This window comes from Centroberyx gerrardi, chromosome 17, assembly GCF_048128805.1.
Source record: "Centroberyx gerrardi isolate f3 chromosome 17, fCenGer3.hap1.cur.20231027, whole genome shotgun sequence".
NCBI classification, from domain to species: Eukaryota; Metazoa; Chordata; class Actinopteri; order Beryciformes; family Berycidae; genus Centroberyx; species Centroberyx gerrardi.
Window position 1 is genome coordinate 7828585 of NC_136013.1, and position 20347 is coordinate 7848931.

General features: G+C 41.9%; 2 protein-coding genes across 3 annotated transcripts in view; both read right to left on the minus strand.

Annotated features, from left to right (window-relative positions):
* Positions 1-79: 79 nt before the first annotated feature.
* snap23.1 (synaptosome associated protein 23.1) lies at positions 80-13995 on the minus strand. 2 transcript variants are annotated; one of them, XM_071915657.2, is made up of 8 exons: positions 13869-13995; positions 10499-10613; positions 6529-6570; positions 5826-5874; positions 4789-4906; positions 3648-3824; positions 3050-3194; positions 80-2689 (listed from the first exon to the last, which is right to left on the minus strand). In XM_071915657.2, exons 2-8 carry the CDS (start codon positions 10553-10555, stop codon positions 2627-2629), a joined length of 651 nt encoding a protein of 216 aa, XP_071771758.2. In that variant the 5' UTR covers positions 10556-10613; positions 13869-13995; the 3' UTR covers positions 80-2626. The 2 variants fall into 2 exon arrangements, with proteins under 2 accessions (XP_071771758.2, XP_071771757.2); XM_071915656.2 differs by lacking the exon at positions 13869-13995 and adding an exon at positions 13678-13815.
* Positions 13996-19382: 5387 nt separating this feature from the next.
* Positions 19383-20347, minus strand: part of efna2a (ephrin-A2a) — a 63221-nt gene continuing 62256 nt past the window's right edge. Inside the window, exon 4 of the mRNA XM_071915673.1 lies at positions 19383-19507. Coding sequence (XP_071771774.1) covers positions 19383-19507 — 125 coding nt within the window. The remainder of the gene's footprint in view (positions 19508-20347) is intronic.

A 20347-nucleotide genomic window follows, 5' to 3' on the forward strand; every position in this document is an offset into this window, starting at 1 on the left:
AAATTCATGTCCATAGTTGTACCTTTGCCAACTTTTAATGAATATGTATTTCATTCATTAAAAAAAAGGTACGACAAAATGAATTTCAGAAGAGATTTATTGAATATAAACAATTTGAATTTTAAACAGGAAGCTCGAAACTCGGGCAGGCGTGAAATAAAAGGCATTTTTATTACTATGTTTAACAGTCATCCATTAACCAAGCTAATTTCAGATAAGACAAGTTGCATATGTCAACATATTCAAAATAGGCAAAACTGTTGTTGTATTTACATTCCAGTGGCTGTTGGTAAGACAGTGAATAAACAGCCTCCAGACAGAGAAGCAGCCTCAGGCTAGACTAATTAGATCTTAACTGACAAGTAACATAAGCTGAAGATAATCACTTATAGCAATACAAGGCCCTGAATAACTGTTCATTTCAGTCTTTACAATCTCAATAGGTGTACGCCTGTAGCAGAGCAGACAGATTATCATTTTTCTTCAAAACAAATAAGCTAGAAGATGCATACAAGTGATATTTTCAGCATATTGTATTACTTCATCATTAGCCAATTTTCCACAGCGAGGCCTAACAGAACCAGCCAGGACTTATTATGCTGCTAAATTTACCCCCCTAAACAACAAAATTTACATGAAATATTTTTGCATCTTGCCGCCAGCGATAATTTCTCAGCTGGGCTGCGGCTTCAACAAACGAATTACGCTTTCCATCATCAGTTATTATCATTTCACTTTAGCTCTGCTGTGAAAACTGGCTATTTACAGAACACATGCGAGAGGAGCTGTTTGAGGTGCAATGGCTGTTACAACACAACCATGAACCATGAACCCTCTACTCTGTATAGACAGGGTTCCTGCACATTCTCCCATTTCAAAATTACACACTTTTTCAGACTAATTTCTTAACTGGATTAGAGATTTTGGGGTGTGTTCAATATGACGTATTGTCGATAAATACCACAAGATGAGAAATGACAGCGGAGTCTACAACAGTCATGTGTATCAGGACTGAACAATATTTGATTCATACTTGTAGACTAATAGTGCAATTCCAAAACTTCACCAAATTCATTTTCCTTACATTTCCAGACGTGTGTAGGAACCCTGCATAAACCGCAAACCTCCTCCTGGGTGCCATAAACCTCTATTAAGCACCAAGTAGGTAAAGAAGAATGAGGTTAGATAAACAGACTGACTGTAGGCAATCGAGAAACAGCCAAGCTTAAGTGTTTACACCAACACTGCAGTCAGAATGAAATATCTCATGAAAGACACGAATAATGAAGTACAGCATTTGATCCACTATTGGCAACGGCAAATCTGACAATGGTAATCATCTATTGTTAAATATTCAGCGTTATCATTGTTATGTTTTCCCATATTCAGTGTTATTATAAAGTAAACAAGTTGCCTTGCCCTAAGGAGGTAATGATGAACGTCCCTCGCTGGTTGTCAACCTCTCCTTCGCATTTAAATGCCAATTGGTTGATATAAATTAGTTTCTAACAGCAAGTCAGAGCCATACAATTTTCTTGCAGACAATCAGAATAACTTCTAGACTTTCCATCAGTAAGAAAATTAAGAAATCACATTCCTATAAAAATTGCTATTACTCAGGGGAAGGTGCTTCGACATCCAGCTCAAAAAATATTTGCCGTGACTCAATCCAAAGCACAACATTTCTAGTTCAAAATAGCTTTTACACTTGAAATGGCATAAATGACATGAATGAAGAAAGGGTTTAAAAAAAAAAAAACGCCAACTTTATTCACAAGTCATTTCTGCTTAATAAGAATAATTAAATAAGCATTTCATCTCAAAATAATACAAATGGATACAATAAACTTAATTACACGATGAACCAGTAATATGATTTGAATGAGATGCATTTGTTACAGAACAATATCCCATAACTGCGTGACTAAACTAGATGCAGCCATATCAAGATAGGACCAACAGGGGGTGATACACAAATGAATGTGAATGTGCTGTACATCTCTAAAGATAGCTAATCGGTATGGATCGGTGACCTCATCCACACATACCAGAGAAACACACACTGACAAAGACAAAGAGACACACATTCAGAAATGCTGTGAAGTTCTGAACAAACCCAACACCGTTCAGATTTGCTACCGAATCTGACTTGGAAGAATAAGAGGGAGACACAGAGAGAAAGTGAGAAAGAAAAGCAGCCGACCTCTGCTGCTGCTCTTCCAGTAAATGCTGAGATACGATATGACAGGCTGGTGTATATTTGGTATCAAACAGCAGTGATGGGCAGTCAGTCACTTCCTCTCTGGTGCAGTTTCTGATGCCCACGCTGCTTCTCAATGTCCAGCATCACCACGAATAGATGTGTCAAAAAGTAGATAGTTGATAGCGAGAAGGACAATTTCTAAAAAGGCAATTAGGTGTGTGGGTATGTGTGTATTCTATTTACATGTTGCTGCAGAAAAGGCTAGCGCAGCGCTGGCGAAAAACGTTCTTCCTGATTGAATTTCTTTGTGGTGAAAAGTGTGTGTGTTCGTGCGTGCAAGCAGCAAGTATGCATGGTGTGTGTGTGTATGTGTGTTGCGGCAGAGGCTCAAGGTTGATGGATCAAACTGGCAGGTTTCCTTGTCTAGTTGATGAGCTTGTTGGCTCTCTGGTTCGCCTCATCAATGCGAACTTTGTTCATGTCCGCCTGAAAGACACAGATGGAACAGTTGAGAGGGGTGGCAATATCAATTTCTACCTCTTTCTCTCTATAAAGCAATTTACTGTCACTATAATATATAAATATACTACAATAGTTGGAATGGGAGGGGAGGATTGACAAAATTCTACACAGTATGTAGAATCACATATTGTGCCCCTGAAAATCTTATATATCTGTACTTAATTCCCTAATCGGCCATTAAGCTTGATACACAGTAAACATTTTTGTCATGCCTCTTAACGGCCACTAGGGGCAGATCCATGAGGAACTTCTAAAAAAATCTAAAAAAAACAGTTTACATCCCCGACCCAGGTCATGCTGAGAGAAAATCAAAGTGACTCCCACCTTGTCCGTGATGCGGTCGATCTGTTTGTTCTGCTTGTCTATCTCGTTGCCCATGTCCATAGCCATGGATTTCAGGTTGCCAATGATGCCGCCCACCGCCTCCAGGTTTTCCTCCATCTCATCCTCGCGCGCATCGTTGGTTATCCTGTACCACAGATGTAAAGTGAAACAAGCTTTATTTGTCCCCAAGGGGAAATTTGTGTCTCAAGCGTATCACAACATGCCACACGTGACTAGCTCTATTTAGCATTACAGGAGGTAAATACTGGCCTGTAGCGTTCACCTAAATCCGCATCGTCTATTACAGTCTCTAAATATATTCATAGTTGTTTATGATTTAGGTTCTTTGAGAAATCTGCCCAGTGGTCCTCCTGGTATGGTAAACAGCTTTAAACCTGCAACTGTCAAAGTTTGTACTGGTTGAAACTTGCATGTTTGGGGATTATTTGAATTTCTCATGAGGCTTTTGACAGACGGTAACTCATCACTTGGAATGAACACGTCTTCTAAATTAATACCAGTTAACATGTTTCTGATGACGTTGTGGTCAAAGATTCTGAAGGTAGTGAAATGTCCAGGACAGGGAAGCGAGCCCCACCTCTTGACGTAGGGTCCCGACGGTGCCGAAGCATTCATCTGGGCGGCTTGGCCATTGCGGACACCCGAGGGCTGCCTGGAGACCACAGACCCACCGTCGCCCACGTTGCTGCCGGCGTCGCTTCCTCCGATCCCCCAGGTACGCTTGTACCGCGTGTCGTGCTCTATGGACGTCACCCTGGGGGGGAAAACAGGAAATCTTTAGGTGTCTGGGTAAAGGCTGACAGGTGTGTAAGGTTAAATCTTACTACAAGGCTACTTGTGGAACTGTAAGGCATGAGTAGTAAGGCAACTAAATGGCAACTAATATTACTACTAGGCTACCACTACTATTACTACAGATGTTAATTATAATGAAGTTGAATTCATTTTTTCCATACCTTATCTGTTGGTATTCGTCAAAGTATCCTCTCCTCCAATGTGAAAGCATTTTAGGAAGATTTTTTGCCATGTTTAGAACCAGGTAAGAACATACTGTGCACACACACTGACACTGTATATTGATATGGTTTGATGGGAAGAGTTTTGAGTGTGCGCAGCATAGTACAGTGCACCTGTCGTGTTAAGAACTGGGTAGGGATAGGGCTGGGTAACAAAGGTCGGTACTTTTTTGGCACTGAGTGAAGCAGGTTGGTAGTGTGTGTGGGTCTTATGTATCCCCCCGCAATGTATTCGTGACGATGTAAAAACAATAAAGTATGGAAAAAAAAGTGCTAATTTTCGGCGTCTTTCCCCAGTGTAAACTTACTCGCACTTTGCAAACGAGTCCCTACAATAAAGTTGAGTGCCTCATGAAAAGTACCAGAAAAAGTACTGATTTAGCACCAGTATCAAAATCAAGAACCCAAAAACCTTTTAACGATACCCAGCCCTAGGTAGGGAATACACATTCATAAACTTTGGGGGGTTGTTCACAAATCGTATCGGCTGTCTTCAGATCAGAAAAACCAAGTACTAAAACATTTAAATTTTGTTAAAACCAGCACATTCCAGCAATAATCAGGATGTGATCAGGATGTATGACAAAGTATGACAACATAATCTCCACTGGGCAATGAATGGGAATTGTGTGTCCAAAAAAAGATTTAATGAAATCACAACTGTTACTTCCAGCCTTCACCAGGGTTTAGTGCGCAGCTCACCTGTCACAGGGGCAGACGCAGAGGCCGCAGCACTTGGAGAGGTCGGTCAGGTTTTTCTCAGCCTGCCTCATGTCCTGGTTGATCTGGTCCATGCCCTCCTCCACATGCCTCAGCTGCTCTGAAACACACAGACACACCACACCATGTCAGAATCGCCTTTTTCTCCCAAGTATATTTCATGTACTGGAAGTTGGTCTTAGTGTTTAATTTTGTTTTGTTTATAACTTATTTATCCATTTATAGATTAGATTAAACTTTAATGAGCCCCTTGGGGATGGTTAAATTGGGTCAATAATTGGGTCGTTGCAGCAGTAAAAAATTGGATATAGATAACAATAGAAAAAGAGAAGCTACTAAAGATAGTACAACAAATAATTACAAATACAGACAGCAGTTGTACATCAAGTTGCAGGCAGAAAAACAAAAAACATTTTTTAGCATGTATAAATACAAGAGACTGGTTCTGGGATATAGTTAGACCACTAACTGAAGGCACTAAGGCGCTAGCGATAAATTGGTGCACCAATAGTATCAGCTGATACAGGCCTAAACAAAATGTCTGTATTGGCATATATACCACCAATAATACAATAATAAAATTGCCAGTAAACTTGATATTTTGGCACAATCACATCCGGTTAATGTCACAATTACACTAAAACGTTAAAAAAAATAAAGAGCAACCTAATACAAAAGGATGTGTATATTACTGTATTTTAGAATACTATTTAGGCTGTAATAGGGTTAGGATGATGATTAAGATTTATATTAATTAACAATTTTTAGTGGTCAGAATACCATGTGTCACTTAGAATTAGCTCCTTTCAAAATGGGTGAAGAACATCCAAAAATGAGTAACTGTAACTTTAGATTAAAACTTCACCATTACCTTCATTCATTGTCTTTGAGATGTGACAGAATGAGAGCAAAAAATGAATAAAAAACGAAAAATGAATAAATGAGAGGGGGAAAAAATGATAAGAGGCATCATAGAGGCATCTCCACCAAAGCTAGAGGTATTAATGTTGTATACCTACCTCCTTGCTGGTCCAACATCACCATGGTGTTGACGCCAGTCTGTTTGCTCTGGAAACACAAGAGAAACAAACTCAGAACCAACAGGAAGATTACAGATAGATTTTTGTATTATAAAGAACGGCAAGAACCGCGGTTTCAGACAACTCGTACTAAATTAATTAGGAGGATGGCTCTGTTCAGAATTCGAAAATTTTAAGAAAAAAAATAATTAAAAAGGCCATTAATATTCATAATAAGTGAGAATGAACACTCAGTCATTACTAATTGAACTGAAGTTTCATTCCGGTTCAATTTACGTCATCTTGACATTTCATGAGCCTGAACTGTACAGGTTTATTGGCCTTCAGCCTATTTTTCAGACTTAGGGAATTACAAGTGTTCACTTTCCATTAAACAAGAGGAACCTTTTCAATTTGGTTTTTTTTATGCCCTTCAATAAAACATTTTCAAAAATCTAACTTCAGCCATATGTAAAGAATAGTTTGAGGAGCTACATAATATGAATATTTCATTTTGACCAAAATGTCAGATAGGACCTTATAATTTTGAAATTACAATTCACTGAACTGAAAGTTACCTGATCCCAACCCGGGTTAGAGCCACTGATAACTAAGTTGATACGTGCTTTGTGGTTCGTCACAACAGCATTACATGTAAGATGATACAGTGTCAGTTGGAGCAGCAACATTGTCAAAGTCTCACCTCCTCTGCCATCTGCCGCATCCTCCGTGTGCTTTCCAGTGACTAGGGAGGAACAACAGGAGGTGTTAGTAAATGAGGAGAGGCGAGGAAGCTTCTCACCCACAAACACTTTCAGAGAGAGCGAGAGAGACAGACTGAAAAAGAGAGAGAGACAGAGTTAAGAGTGCAATCACACCTACAGTTTGTTTTCTTTGGTCTGAACCATAATGGAAAAGTTTACTTTGTTGGATTTTTGTGTTTGGTTTGTTTAGGTTTACACTGCCCAATTGCAAACAAACAAATTTGATTCCAGTCTCTGTTACTTTAGCTAAGCAGGATGGACTTGTCGGCGCTCTTTGCCGTAATTTTTACCTTCTCTGGCGTTCGTACCAGTTAAGATCTTTCAAGCAGTTGGGAAATGTGCTCCTCAGCCCATAAACTGAGCAAGTATTGTACCGTGTCTTGACTCCAAGTCTGCCCTCGATTCATTTTGTTACCTTTGATTTTCCAAGCATGAGTAACTGCTGGCTATTAGATGTCAACATCCATCTCCTTATACCCATAAAACCTTTTGGCGTCGGTTCCTGCAGTCATTTGGCATAAACCTATTGATTGGTGTGAACGCACCCGTAAGTGACAGAGAGCGATGGGAGTATAAAGAAAGGAGACAGATGCATTGGGACAAAAAGACAGAGACAATATGAGAGAGAATACAATACAGAGACAGAGACAGGGATGAGGAGAGATGCATGGAATAAGAATAAACACACACTGAATAAAAAAAACCATCCATATTCATAAAGACATGAGAACAGCCGGCAGCAAATCGATACAACTAGTTTTGTGAGTGTATAAAGCTACAAGATCACATCATTGCATGTCCACACTTGGCTTGAAAACAGCCGTTGCGCATCTCCTGTGGCTGTATTTATTTAAATCTGTGTCTGCGTTAGCGTTTCCCCGCTCTCCCTCTGCATCGCTTTACATCGCTTACATGCTCACTGTGGCTGGATTACGTCTAGATTGCGTAGAATCACGATGCGAGCCAGACCGCTTCCATATCTGGTTTTGAAGGTCTGATTAACAGCTGTCATTCTGTGCATCCTTGTGTGACTGAATGATAGAAGTGTAACCGTAGACTATGTCATACGCCTAGATATGGCCTGATATGGCCTGATATGTCTGAACTGTCCCTGATCAGGTGACATAGGCTGACACAAACAGGGAACAATCCTACTATAAATGAGGAAATCTCTGTCTGTCCGCATCCATTTTGCTCCTCAACGGGTTGGCCAATCAATCTGAAACTTCACATGCCCATTGAGCATTGGCATAGACAGGGACTGACGGAGCTGATTTTTCCATTTTCCCAAATTTACGCTGTTTATGCGCCTTTTTGGCAAGTCTGCGCAGAGTTGTGGCGCGCGCATCCCCGGGTACGGACTAGTCTATAAGTAAGACACAGACAACCACCCTAATGCACATGCACACACCAGTAGGGCTGAACAATTAATCGAAATTTTATCGAAATCGCAATATGGCCTACTGCAATTTTCAAATCGCAGGAGGCGCAATTATTTGTTAAAGGCGAAATGTGTGTCAAAATACCATTTTAAATTAAATATTGTCGTGCTGCAGAGATGTCCTGGCCTACACATCATATTCTACAGACTTAAGAAAACATCTTTGTTTGGTACAGATCCCCGCAAAAAATCACACCATAATCATTTTAATACGTTTTTCAATGAAAATGAGAATAATGATGTAAAAATTATCATTCCCTCTAGTATCGCAAATCATATCGCAATTGCAATATCAGTCAAAATAATCGCAATCAGATGTTTTTTCAAAATCATTCAGCCCTACACACAAGCAGGAGAAAACACACAAGAGCCGGTGGACGCAAGCGCACACAGACACAAAAAGCGTTGACGACAAAATGGAATGCAGTCAGTTCAGGTGAGAGAGCCTTTGTGCCTCTATTAATAGCAAGCGGTGTTAAGAGAGGTGGATGACAACAGACGAGTGTAGAGGAGCGAAGGAGCGAGGCAGGGAGACGACTGAGGGCATGACTCCATTGTCAGCATCGCTAATGAACTGTTAACAAGAGCGAGCGGGGACCAGATTTCTCATTCTCTCTGTGTTATGTTTGCTCTGAATACATTAATCAGTGAGTTGAGAAACAGACAAACACGAAATTGGAGAGAGGGATGTGTTGAGCTTAGCCAGGCTTCTGTTGGCTTAGCCAGAACATCACTTGGGTGGATAAACATTACATTATGTCTCATAAAATCCTTTAACTTGGCTAATTAAGCTCAAAATAGCTGCCGTTGCCAAATTTTCCAGATTGGGGTGCTGTGACAAAACTTTAAGCCATCCTATGGGGTGGTAATTTTTATAATTTGTTTGGGATGGCTTAAATGGCAGTAGCGCCAAGTCTGTTTTTAACACCTGTTTAATACACAGAATTAAATTTAAGACCAGTTTCACCACCAAAATAAACAATAAACCTGAAAGATGCAAAAAAAAGCAAGCACTACAGCTATTATATGTCTGCAATAAACCAGGATGACTAGGAAAATAGCACACAGAAAAAAAAGCTTTTTTTGACTGAGAGGAGACTTTGAGACTGTGTTGAAGACTTTAAAGCAAGTTTTAACTTTACTAAAGATCAGCAAAGGCTTTCAAGTGAGATAATTCAATTTTAGACAGCCTGCTTTAGACTTCCTAAATAATCCTACTCTTATATCATAACAAAATGCTGTTGTGTTGTGAGTGTTTCGGTTATAAGTGGTTAGCATTAGAAGAAGGACCCTCGCATGCACTGACCCTTCTACGATCTCCTAAGCCCACCACACAAAACAAGATGTCAGTCAACCAGGCAGCAGCAGAAGAGAGAAGAGAAGAGGAGAAAATTACAGGTTAAGTCAGTGAATACAGAGAAAAAGAAAAAAAAACAAGAAAAGATAAAAGAGAAAAAGAAAAGAAGAAACACATGATTAGTACAGCGAGAATCACAGGAAAGTCAAGTGCACACCTAAATCCCCAGCTAGAGCAAGTCCATTTGCCTCCATTTGAATCAGATGGCTGATCATATGATGCCCTGGAGTGCTGATTAAACAATTATCTACTTGATAATAAAACGCTTAGATATAGCTGACAGCACTCAAAATGTCAAAACCACAGAGGGATAAGGGAGCTATCAGGCTAAATTAGGCGTAAAGCGTCACACACTTCCTATAAATGCCTAGCTTAATAATCAACTGTGAATCTAATGAATCTAATTATATCCCCCCTCCCTCCCCAACCCTACGATACTGCAGCATGCCCAGTAGTGAGTGTGAGTGTGAGTGTGTGTGTGTGCGTGCGTGTGCGTATTCATTTCATTTTGTCCTACTGCAGTTTTTCCGACTAAGACCAAAACTTTGTCTCTATTGCTTCTTCCGCATGATTATGGCTAAAATGATTCTCTATTATTTTTCTAGAAATTGTGACCACTATTATTAATCACAATAATTGGTTATTATGAACAATTATGAACAAATCACATGCATCTTTAATCAACATCTTCACTATTTTCAATTATAGCGGGTGTGTGAAGTGAAGCGAAATGTTTCAATATTGCCGATGTGCCAATTACATATTAATTGTGCAGGTCATATCTGTATTGTTACATTTGTGGATGTTTTGCATCCGAGTGTTTGTACTTTGGACATTAATGAAGCAGAAGACTATGTAGAAGACTTTGTATTCTCAGCTCCTGGAGTGTTTGTGTGGGTTAATTTGAATTTGCGCAACTCCGGTTTTGCATCTTAGACAAATGTGTTGTCCTGATTGCTTCAGCACTGTTTGTGGATAATTAGCATCTAAGCATTAGTCATTTCGACATGAATTAAGCAAGCTTCTCACTTGCTGAGGCGGGAGGTAGAGAGGGAGAGAGAGGGAGAGAGAGAGAGAGAGAGAGAGAGAGAGACTGTGTGTGTCTCAGTACCTCATCGGTCACTTGGTTGGCCCTCATGGTGATCTGTTCCACGGACATGTCTTCCATGTTGCTGCTGTCTTGTTTGGAGGCTCCTCCGGTGGCACCGAGCTCGATATTCTGAGGCCTGGAAGAGAGAGACAGAGAGGTCAAAGGTCACTCAGTAACATCACACCAGAGGGCATCAATTTACCTGAATGGTCTTTGGAACTATTCTGTGATCAGAGGTGGTGAAGCTTCATTGCTTCTGTGGTTTACAATACCATTTTTACAGTCTTTTGCATTAGGGATTGGATGCTTCACTGTGGGCCAATGAGAAAGACCATGACCATACAAGAAGAAAAAGCAAAATGCAAAGCGCTGCTGGCCAAAGAGCAAACTGAATTAACTTTGAGGGATATCATAAGCAGATTCCAATTAATGTAAATTAGTGTATTTGTTGACAATGTCTACAAAAACAGTTTTCTTTACAGCGGAAATAAAACTTAAGGCACACTCGCTCTCATGCCACAGCACATTAGTGTGCCGTGGCAGTTAGTGAGGATGCATTGCTGTAGGCTATTTCTCAACCGTGTAATCTTAAATATGGAGAACACATTCAAGGCTATAGAATCTGATAGCACAAGTACAACAACATATGTGCATTGTCGTCCATATGGAGTGGAAAAAAGAAGATGCAAAACCTAAACAAATCAGGCTCTCTTCCTGCCCCTGAAGGAGCGTTAGGAGTCTGAACGCATACAAGAGGCTTGCTGATGAAGGAAACAAAGATCCATTCCACAGACAAAGCAGAAACATTTTTTGTGAGCCTACAGCAGTTCCTTGTTAGTATAGAGTTTAGCTACAATGTGGCTAGCAGAATGTATGCTAACAATGAGGGAACGGCGATAAGGAGGCTGCGATAGGGAAATCAGGGTCATGAGATTGCATGCTGGTTGCTGGCAGAAGTGGGCAGACCAGGCTATGAGGTCAGTTCAGTCAGTTCAAAGCCTGAAATGATAATTCCATATAATTTTGCCAGATACTGGAATCACAATTATTAGACGTGATGATTTGACAAACAAAATACGTTTTGCATCTCATCACATCTCATTTTGCATCGTAACTTCTTTCAACAACAATGGATACTCAAAATAAAATTAGCTGTTTCAATATTGCTGATATGACAACATTCTACGATTATTTATTCTGGAAACTAAAATCACGATATGCACTTAATTGTGCAGCCATAATTCAAAATGTTAATTGAATCATCATCAGTTTACATTATAATGATAGCGCCTACATCCTCAATAATATCTTTATAGATTGGATATTGGTACCTCTTCACAGCAAAAGAAATACAATTCCCTAATTGACTGCATTGACAGTGAATTGGCTGAAAACCTGGTGGAAAGTCTACATATACACTTCAATCTAAAACACGTTATGATGTGGTCAAGGTCCAATGCTACCTTTTACAACATTAACCAAAAGGCTGTGTGATGAAATGGAGAAGTGTTTTGTCAGAAGCTGAATCACTACAAAAACAGCTACAGCTAAAGACCACAGGGCACAGGCACTCAGACAGGCTTTGTAGCAAGTGGCAACATGAGATCAAGATCATCATAAGCAAAGAATTAAGCTGATCTGTACTGTGGTACAAAGAGACTGCAGTGTCAAGGACAGCCAGTTAACCATATGTGCAAAGGTCCGGTCCTTTTTGTAAGTGTAGCATAGTAGGTAGTACTGACACTCAGAAAACACTGCCTTACTTCCCTTTCATTTTCTTCCTCTCCTCCCTTCCTTTGGAGTTGAAATGACATTTTCCTGTTTTCGCAATAACCCCTGAACTTCAAGTTCCCTTTCAAACCTGCAGTAACTGACGGTCCTGAAAGAAAAACAGGGAAAATGGATGGCTGGCAGACAGTTCAGAGGATTTAATGTTGTTGACTCTGCGTTTTTTTTGAGGAGGAACTTGGTTCACACGGCCTTGGCTGCTTTCTCTGACTGAACACTTGGCCAGACGCTGAGGTGAGCTTTCAACTCAAACACTGGAACTGGACTCGTTCACACAAATTACCGTCCTCATAACGTGACGGTGCCATGCCATATCAAGAGGGGAGGAACATGTCAACAATGACAGATCAATAACTTGTGCCAATACAGCGGATATGAAAAAGCCTCCTAGTATAGCTGGACATGGATTTAAACTCACATGACCCGGTAATGACAAGGTTATACCTAAGTCGTATGGTTAAAAAGTAGGGTTTTTTTTGCCCCTGTGCAAATTGAGCCCATCATCAACTAGTCTGACAGTGAGCCCCGCTTTCACACCACACACACGCCTAATGACAAAAAACAAAGCTGTGACACTACATCACATTTGTAACAGGACCTGGAATAATTTAAAAAGCCTTTACATACCCATTCATGATGTTGCCGTGCAGTGAAGCTCCTCACAGCACCAACAGCTAGTGTCTAACCCATGTCTTCCTACAGAGACACACATTTCCTGTTCTTCAACTCAAACCTGTTCCTCCAGCTCAAGCTGCAGCAAACTCTGACGTCTTTGCTTATTCCCCCACATTTTGAGGCCTTTTCCTCTCGCAGTTCACATCCTTGTCACTTCAATGTCCGATATGATGACAACATTGAAGGCCGTGAAGTGTTGTGAAATGTGTTGGATGGGGGGTTCACTGCCTAAATTCTGCCATGTGTACACAAACAACAAGCCCATGACATCATGCTGCCATGACAAAGCCCAAACCACCTCCTCAGAATATGACTAATCTACAACGGATAATGAAAAAAATATATCTTTGTGGAGAAATGACAAAGTGTCAAGCTTTTTCTACTACAGCTGTCAATCATAAATAAAGGGACACGAGACATTGTAGCAGATGGTTAATCATTTCCATCGTATTAAATTTAAATAGGCTCTGTGCTATAACGTTACACCTGGACTTTCAAGCCAAATAGTGCTGAGCAACTACTTAACGTTAGTCGCTTGATAAACAGGTGACGTTAGGCTGAATGAGAAACGTTAGTTAAACCAAACACACAGAAAAAGCGGTCCCCCACACCCAAAACAACGAAGTTATGGTTGTAAAGTCCCAAAATAACAATTTAATACAGAATCAATGAAATAAATCAACATCAACAAGAGGATAGTGTCAAAGTTTCTGTCAAAGCACTACACATTTTCTTACATTGTCTGAAAAGTTGCTGTTGTCCTGAAGTATGGCAAACGGGGCAGGATCCGGGTATCTCGTTAACTTAGCTGCGTTAGCTGGTGTGCTAGCTTGCTAGTTAGCTAGTTCCGCTTTCTATCAACTACCCGTCAAACAAATATGTTGGGTGGAAAGGGAGAAAGATTCTTATCTAAGAAGTTAATACTTACAGTTAACCTTCCTTGTTTTAAGAATGCCCTCGGAACTCCTCCTTCCTCACGGTATGTGAACTTGGCAGTGGCAACTTCTGGATTCCTTCAGTCTGTCCAACACCGCCTGCCTGGCTGTCTCCGAAAAGTGTGTCGGTTGATGCCTTCATGTGCTATCGGAAATATCGGAATTACAAAGTTTGACTAACATAAACGAACCAAGTTGACGAGATGGGACGTTTGGGGGCGAGAGCGTGGAGAAAGCGATATGTTATTGCTTGGTATTCTGTGTACACATTTAGAATTAATATATGATTTTATTTTTCTGTTTTCTTTTTTATTGTAACAAGGACTTTTGGCTTGTAAATGATTTTAAACATCAATTACATGCCTGGTGGCGCATTTTCTCCACTTAATTCTGGTGCTGCAGCACAAAATAGGTCCGTGCCGCTTGATTTCTAAAATAAAACATCAGTCACCGAAGAACTATTTTTGTTGCAGGGCCATTTTTTACTTATTTCCGCTATTTCCGACCGGCCAAACTTTAATGCGAGGCGAGTCGTATCGATATCTAGGAAGTAGGAGCTTTCGAGTGGCACTTGAAGGTAGCAGATGATGGTGCGCATGTCCTGTCATATGACTCCAGAGTAAAAGAGACGCTGCCCATTTTCCCCACATGAGTGCAGCATTTACCCTCCACCCAGACCCCCCAGTATTTTACATGAAGACAGACTGCTGGATGTTTTTCAAAGTGTTTCTGAGAGATGCACTGAAATTTGAGCTGCTAGCATTGAATGTGCTGTGTAATTCCCCAAGTTTTATGGTTAAAACCACAAAAGCTCGCTCAAGGTGACTGCAAAGACACTGGGCAGAGAGCCAGCCAACATATCAACTGACAACGTCTAAAAGGCAAACGCTTTTCCTAACTGCAGCTAAATTATTTTCCCCTGTAGGGTGACCTGCAGCTAAATACCTACAAGCAGAACATCCTCATAACAGCTCCAAATTGCACAAGGGATGCTCCAGAGCTGCCCTCAGCGAACTGCCCACAGAGCCTGGTGCCCAGCTCTCTCTGCCCATGTATCTTTTATAGAGTCTACATAGCATGCATTATTCAGCTATAACACAGGGTCCATCTGGACTCCTGTGTGTGTGTGTGTGTGTGTGTGCGTGAGTTTGTGCACGGGTGTGTGGTCCATACTTAACTTTCGTGCCGTGCCATTTCACCATTTCACGCCACATCCAACAGTCCTTGAAGAACTGAGAATTAGTATTTCCTCTGTAATTACAAGTAATGTGTAATGTGTGTGTGTGTGTGTTTGACGGAGGATGAGAGAGAGACAGAGGGCCAGAGAGAGAAAGAGAGAGAGAAAGATCGGAAAAGAGAGAAAGAATAGAAAGTAGTAAAAGAAAGAAAGAAAGAGAGTGAGAGATTAAGTGAATGTGTAATAGTGACTACAGATGGCACGTTCAGGATCAAGCTCTTTCATCATGCCGTTCCTCATTAATAGAGATGGGAGCGCTGCCCTAATTCCATAATTCCTAAATCATGCCAGTTAGTTGAATATGAAGAGACAAAAGTACAGGGGAGAGCGGAGAATAGATTAGCCTATAGCCTAATAATGTGAGTGTGTGTATGTGTGTGTGAGAGAGAGAGAGAGAGAGAGAGAGAGAGAGAGAGAGAGAGAAAGAGAAAGAACAAGCAGCAGACGAGGAGACAAAGAGAAAGAAAGAGAGAAAAAGACAGACAGAAAGAGAAAAAGAATGGATAGAGGTTGCCGTCTGTATTTTCTGGTTTTCCACTTTGACTGTTGCCAAAAACAACAACATATAGGCCAAATTTATCCTCGCCAATAATTGTCCCACAAGTAGGCTACACCAGCCAATGAAAATTGCTGAATTAATCAAATGATTAATTAGATCTGGAAGAGAATACAAAGGGATATAGAGCTATAGTGTGTGTGTGAGCGCGTGTGTGTGTCAGTGACATTTCCCAGATCGCTGGTTTCTCATGATTTCAAGGAGCACATCTGCTCACATCTGGCTCCGTTCCAGTACTTTTACTCATTCATCTCTCTTCTCACAAGGATTGAGACGAGGGAAGGCTTGATCAGGCTTCATTTTACGCTAGGCTAATTCCGTTGGTACCTGATACCTCTCCGGCCGCAGAATTGGCTGACCAAGCTCGTGTCTCAATATTCAGAGATAATTTCATTCCCTCGTCTCCTTTCACTGAAATCTTCTCTTTCTCCGTTTGTACTGAGCTCTCATATGAAGCAGTTTGATGGAAACCAGAGACATCGATAGCCATTAGCCTTCGCTTTCCACGGGAGGGCCGAACATGGCTAGCCGAGGCTCATCTATTATTCATGTACCTCAGTTTTCCCCAAAAAACAACATTTCTGATATTCTTTTTGCATCATGCTGCCAAAAGAGACGAGTCAGTGGGGGGGTGGTTTCAAATAACGCTTTAAAACCAGCGTTGATAAATGTTGCAAGCTAGCCCCGGCCCTAACAAGCCCCACTGGGGGAAAAGTGGCTATTGTCTGTCTGTCTATCCGTGTCTGGATCTGATGAAAGCCTATTGAGGTCACAAGGGGAGAGGAAACATTTCGTATTCACATTTTAGACGTTTAGCCTTTAGGCATTTAGCCAACTTAAAATGAGCGAGCATGTAGAGGTTCAGAGTCTCGCTGAAGGACACCTCGACAGGTCACATGGCCGTTGACGGACAGGGGATCAAACCTGAGACATTTCAGTTACGGGACGGTCTTTCTAACCGCTAGGCCACCCTGCTGGAAATCTGATGAAAACGAGGCAGGAGAGGCTATCAGGCTATTCAGTCTCCGTGTTGTCAGCAGTTCAGATTAGCTGTCACATCGCTGAGGGAGAAACAGCTGAAGATTGGAGAGGGTGATTTCATCTGAATAATTTCATGGGTTGACTGGCAGAGCTCAATGCTCACGGTCCCACGACTTTGACGTCAGAGAAAGATAGACAGGGCAAAATAAAGAGCCAGGTGCCATCAAAACAAATGAATAGAATCATTTGCCCTCGGGGAAAGACAGAAAAAATGAAATCAAAAATGATGAAAATTAATTTACATTTACATTGAAGAAGTTTCACTCACTTTGCTTGTTTTTCGAGTAGACAAAAAGACAATCTTTATTTGTGTGTTTCTCTCCTTGCTCTGACTTCTGTGTTTACTTTCGACTGGCTGACTTAATGACTGAGGTCAGCTTCCACAAAAAAACACCACAACAGAAAAGGAGACAAACTCATACATGACGCTCAGACCTGGAGGCATCCTACCACTACCAACCATGGATCACAAACCAGAGAAGAAGAACGATAAAAGGACAGCATCAGTGGAATAGAAGAAGAGAAGACACATTTTTTTTTTTTAAATCTTCCACAGGCTATACCCCATCACTGCATCCCACACAGGAGTAATTAACAGTGATTTTAAATGCTACAAAAATAAGATGAAACAGGGAAGGGAGTGCTTCCCCTTGTTTGTGTTTTCTTGTGTGTGTGTATGTGTGTGTGTACTTGTGTCTTTGTACATGTGTGTATGTGAGTGTATGTGTATGTGTATGTGTGTTTGTAAATGTATCTGCGTACATGTGTTTTTCTACATATGTGTATGCATTTGTCTGTACGTGTGTGCATGGGTCTGTATGTATGTGTGTGTATGTGTGTGTGTGTGTGTGTGTGTGTTCACAGTGCTTACTCATTATGTTCACTTCCCAACATTAAAGAAGTCTCAGTCCCCTGATGCACACACACTCTCTCTCCCTCTCCCTCCCTCCTCCAGTCTCTCTCTCTCTCTTTGTGCTGTTCCCTTTATAGTCAAGTCCATGAATGCTCCACAGTCTCAGAGGAACAGTCTCGTTATCAGAGACTGTGTGTGTGTGTGTATATGTGTGTGTGTGTGTGTGTGTGTATGTGTGTGTATGTGTGTGTGTTTGTGATGGTACCACACACAGTTGCCTCATTTGCCATGGCCTATGCGCTTCCCTCATTGGTTTAACCCTCAGACCCAGGACCAGCTTCAGTCAGTGTTTATGTCCATTGTGATCCGGCCTGGGCACTGAGAGCTGATCTCCAGTCAGTTTCACACTGCGGGTCCATTTATCTCCCAGACCAAGCTAATCCATCAACGACCGCATGCCAGACAGGAGAAAACGTGTGAGGAGAGAGGTTGTTTTTTTTTCCTTTGATGTTTGGAAAGTCTCAGGGAGAGCAAGAGAGCGGTAGCAGGGTGTTTTTTTTCCCCCATGAAAAAATATATCATCATTACAAACAAGATTGATCTGAAGGTTTCACAGTGGTCATGCAACTGAGTGTCGCCTCCTTTTCTCACCTGTCCTCCATCCATCCCTACTTCAGCCCCAACCCCGACCCATTCATCCTGCCAGTCCGAGAGAAGGTACTGTAAGTGACCACAGTCATAATAATACAGATAGACAAGAGGTGGGTGACCAGTGGTACATTCATACATGAGAAAGTCATGGTTCCAAAAGTCACCCGACCGTATTGACATTAGACAGTGCTGAAGACGCCTGTGCAGGCCAGGCTGTGATAAATGCTTTGTTTAGAAACATGAATAAGACAAACACATCCCACCTGAAAATATACACCTCACCAAACCCCAAACCCCCACCCACCCCGCATCCCAGACCACCCCCCCCGCACACTCACCCCCCTCCCCCCACCCCCACCCTCCCACTGACAGGCTATGGTTACACTTGTCATTACAGTGTGATATTTGAGTTGCTCATAAAGATCAGACTGTCTGATTTTTATATCACATTTCTGTGGCCTGAAAATATCAACATATATCATGTTACGTGTCTCTAATAGCCATATTTATTTAAATCTGCGCCTGCATGACTTTTTCCCTTCTTTTTTTCTGGTCTTGGCCACTTTTCCCTCTCCATCTCGTTACATTGCTCATATGCTCAATGTGGCTGGATTGCGTCCAGAGAGTATAGAATTCCAATTACAATGCAAGCTTGGACACTTCCAATTCTTGCTTTGAGGATTGGATAGCAATGTGAGCAAAATCCAATTTTTGTGCATCCAGGCCTATCGCTTAATGTGTCCTGCCCTGATTGGATGATAGAAATTGCATTGAAACGACAAGTTTAATCATAGCCACAGCTATATCTACCCCATCAGTGGCCAAGAGTCAATAGTCAAATCAAAGGACCCCCTCAAATGAGTGCAAAGAGATTTCCCTTGTGTTTTCCAGCTGAGAGGTGCAACACATCCGCTCCATCCAGAATTGGGGGATCGGGACATCTTCCCAGACAGCTCAAGACCAGCGCCCCCAACCCTCTCAGCCAGGCCTGGGAAGGGTGTCCGTGGCTGGGCCATGGAGGGGGCTGGCGGTGGGGGTGGTTGGTGGTAGTACAGAGGTGGAGGTGGGAGGGGGACGGAGACAGAGGGCTTCCCTGAGGGGTGGTGGATTTAGAGGGACAGCCAGCCCAGCCCAGCGACCCTGGGTGGGAGCTCCAGGAAGCGGGGGGGTCACAGCCAAGAGAAGAGTCCCAGGAGCAGTGAGGCCAGACCGGCTAACAGGGCCACGGACCCTGGCCTCCAGCTCGGTCCTCCATCAGTCAGGAAGGGCTCCGGAGAGTCGTATCCCGACCCATCTGAAACAAAAAGGAGAGAGAAAAGAAAAACGACAAAACATCTGAACTGTGAGAGAGACACAGACGGACAACTCAGACAAGACAATTTGAAAGTGAAGGAACAAGAGAATGGTTTTAGAGGAAGACAAAACGAAGACAAGTGGAACAGTTAAGGGGGGGAAAAAAAGACCTGGAAAGTGTGTGACAAACCACAAAACTCTCCCCTTCAACAGCCAAGGAGAGGCAGAGAGAAGACGGCAGAAGGGGAAGAGGAGAGGAAAGAGGGAGGAGGAGAAGACGACAGCAACTGAGCTCTGCAGGGGGTTTAACCAACCTAATTACAGTTTAATCACAGAGACTTGGAATCTGGAGCAGCTGACACACACAGACACACACACACACACACACACACACACACACACACACACGTGTAGCCGCTCAGAGCTCACTGGAGTGACAATATTTCACAGATGAGATGGAAGTTGCAATGTCAGACAGATTAGCGCAAAAGAGCAGAATCAAAAAGGAGAGCTGAAGCAATGACAGAATAAAAGAATGAATGTTGTGTCAGTAATTATGGAGGAGGAGAGAATTTCCCTCCTTAGGCAGATACGGAACGACCGGCGCCTGGAAAGCTGCGAAGGCCGACTCTCCTCCTTTTACGGAGATCTTCAAAGCCATGTCATCATCTGGAGAGATGTATTACTACCCAGGTTCAACAGTCACGGGGCTAAATCTGCCTTTGAAGCCAATGAAAACATACAGGTAGATTTTCAAGATAACGCCAGCGTATCGTAACGCCTGCTCCCCGTCTATGCCAATCTTTTGTGGGGTTATTTTCAAACGGCGGTATCATAGGCC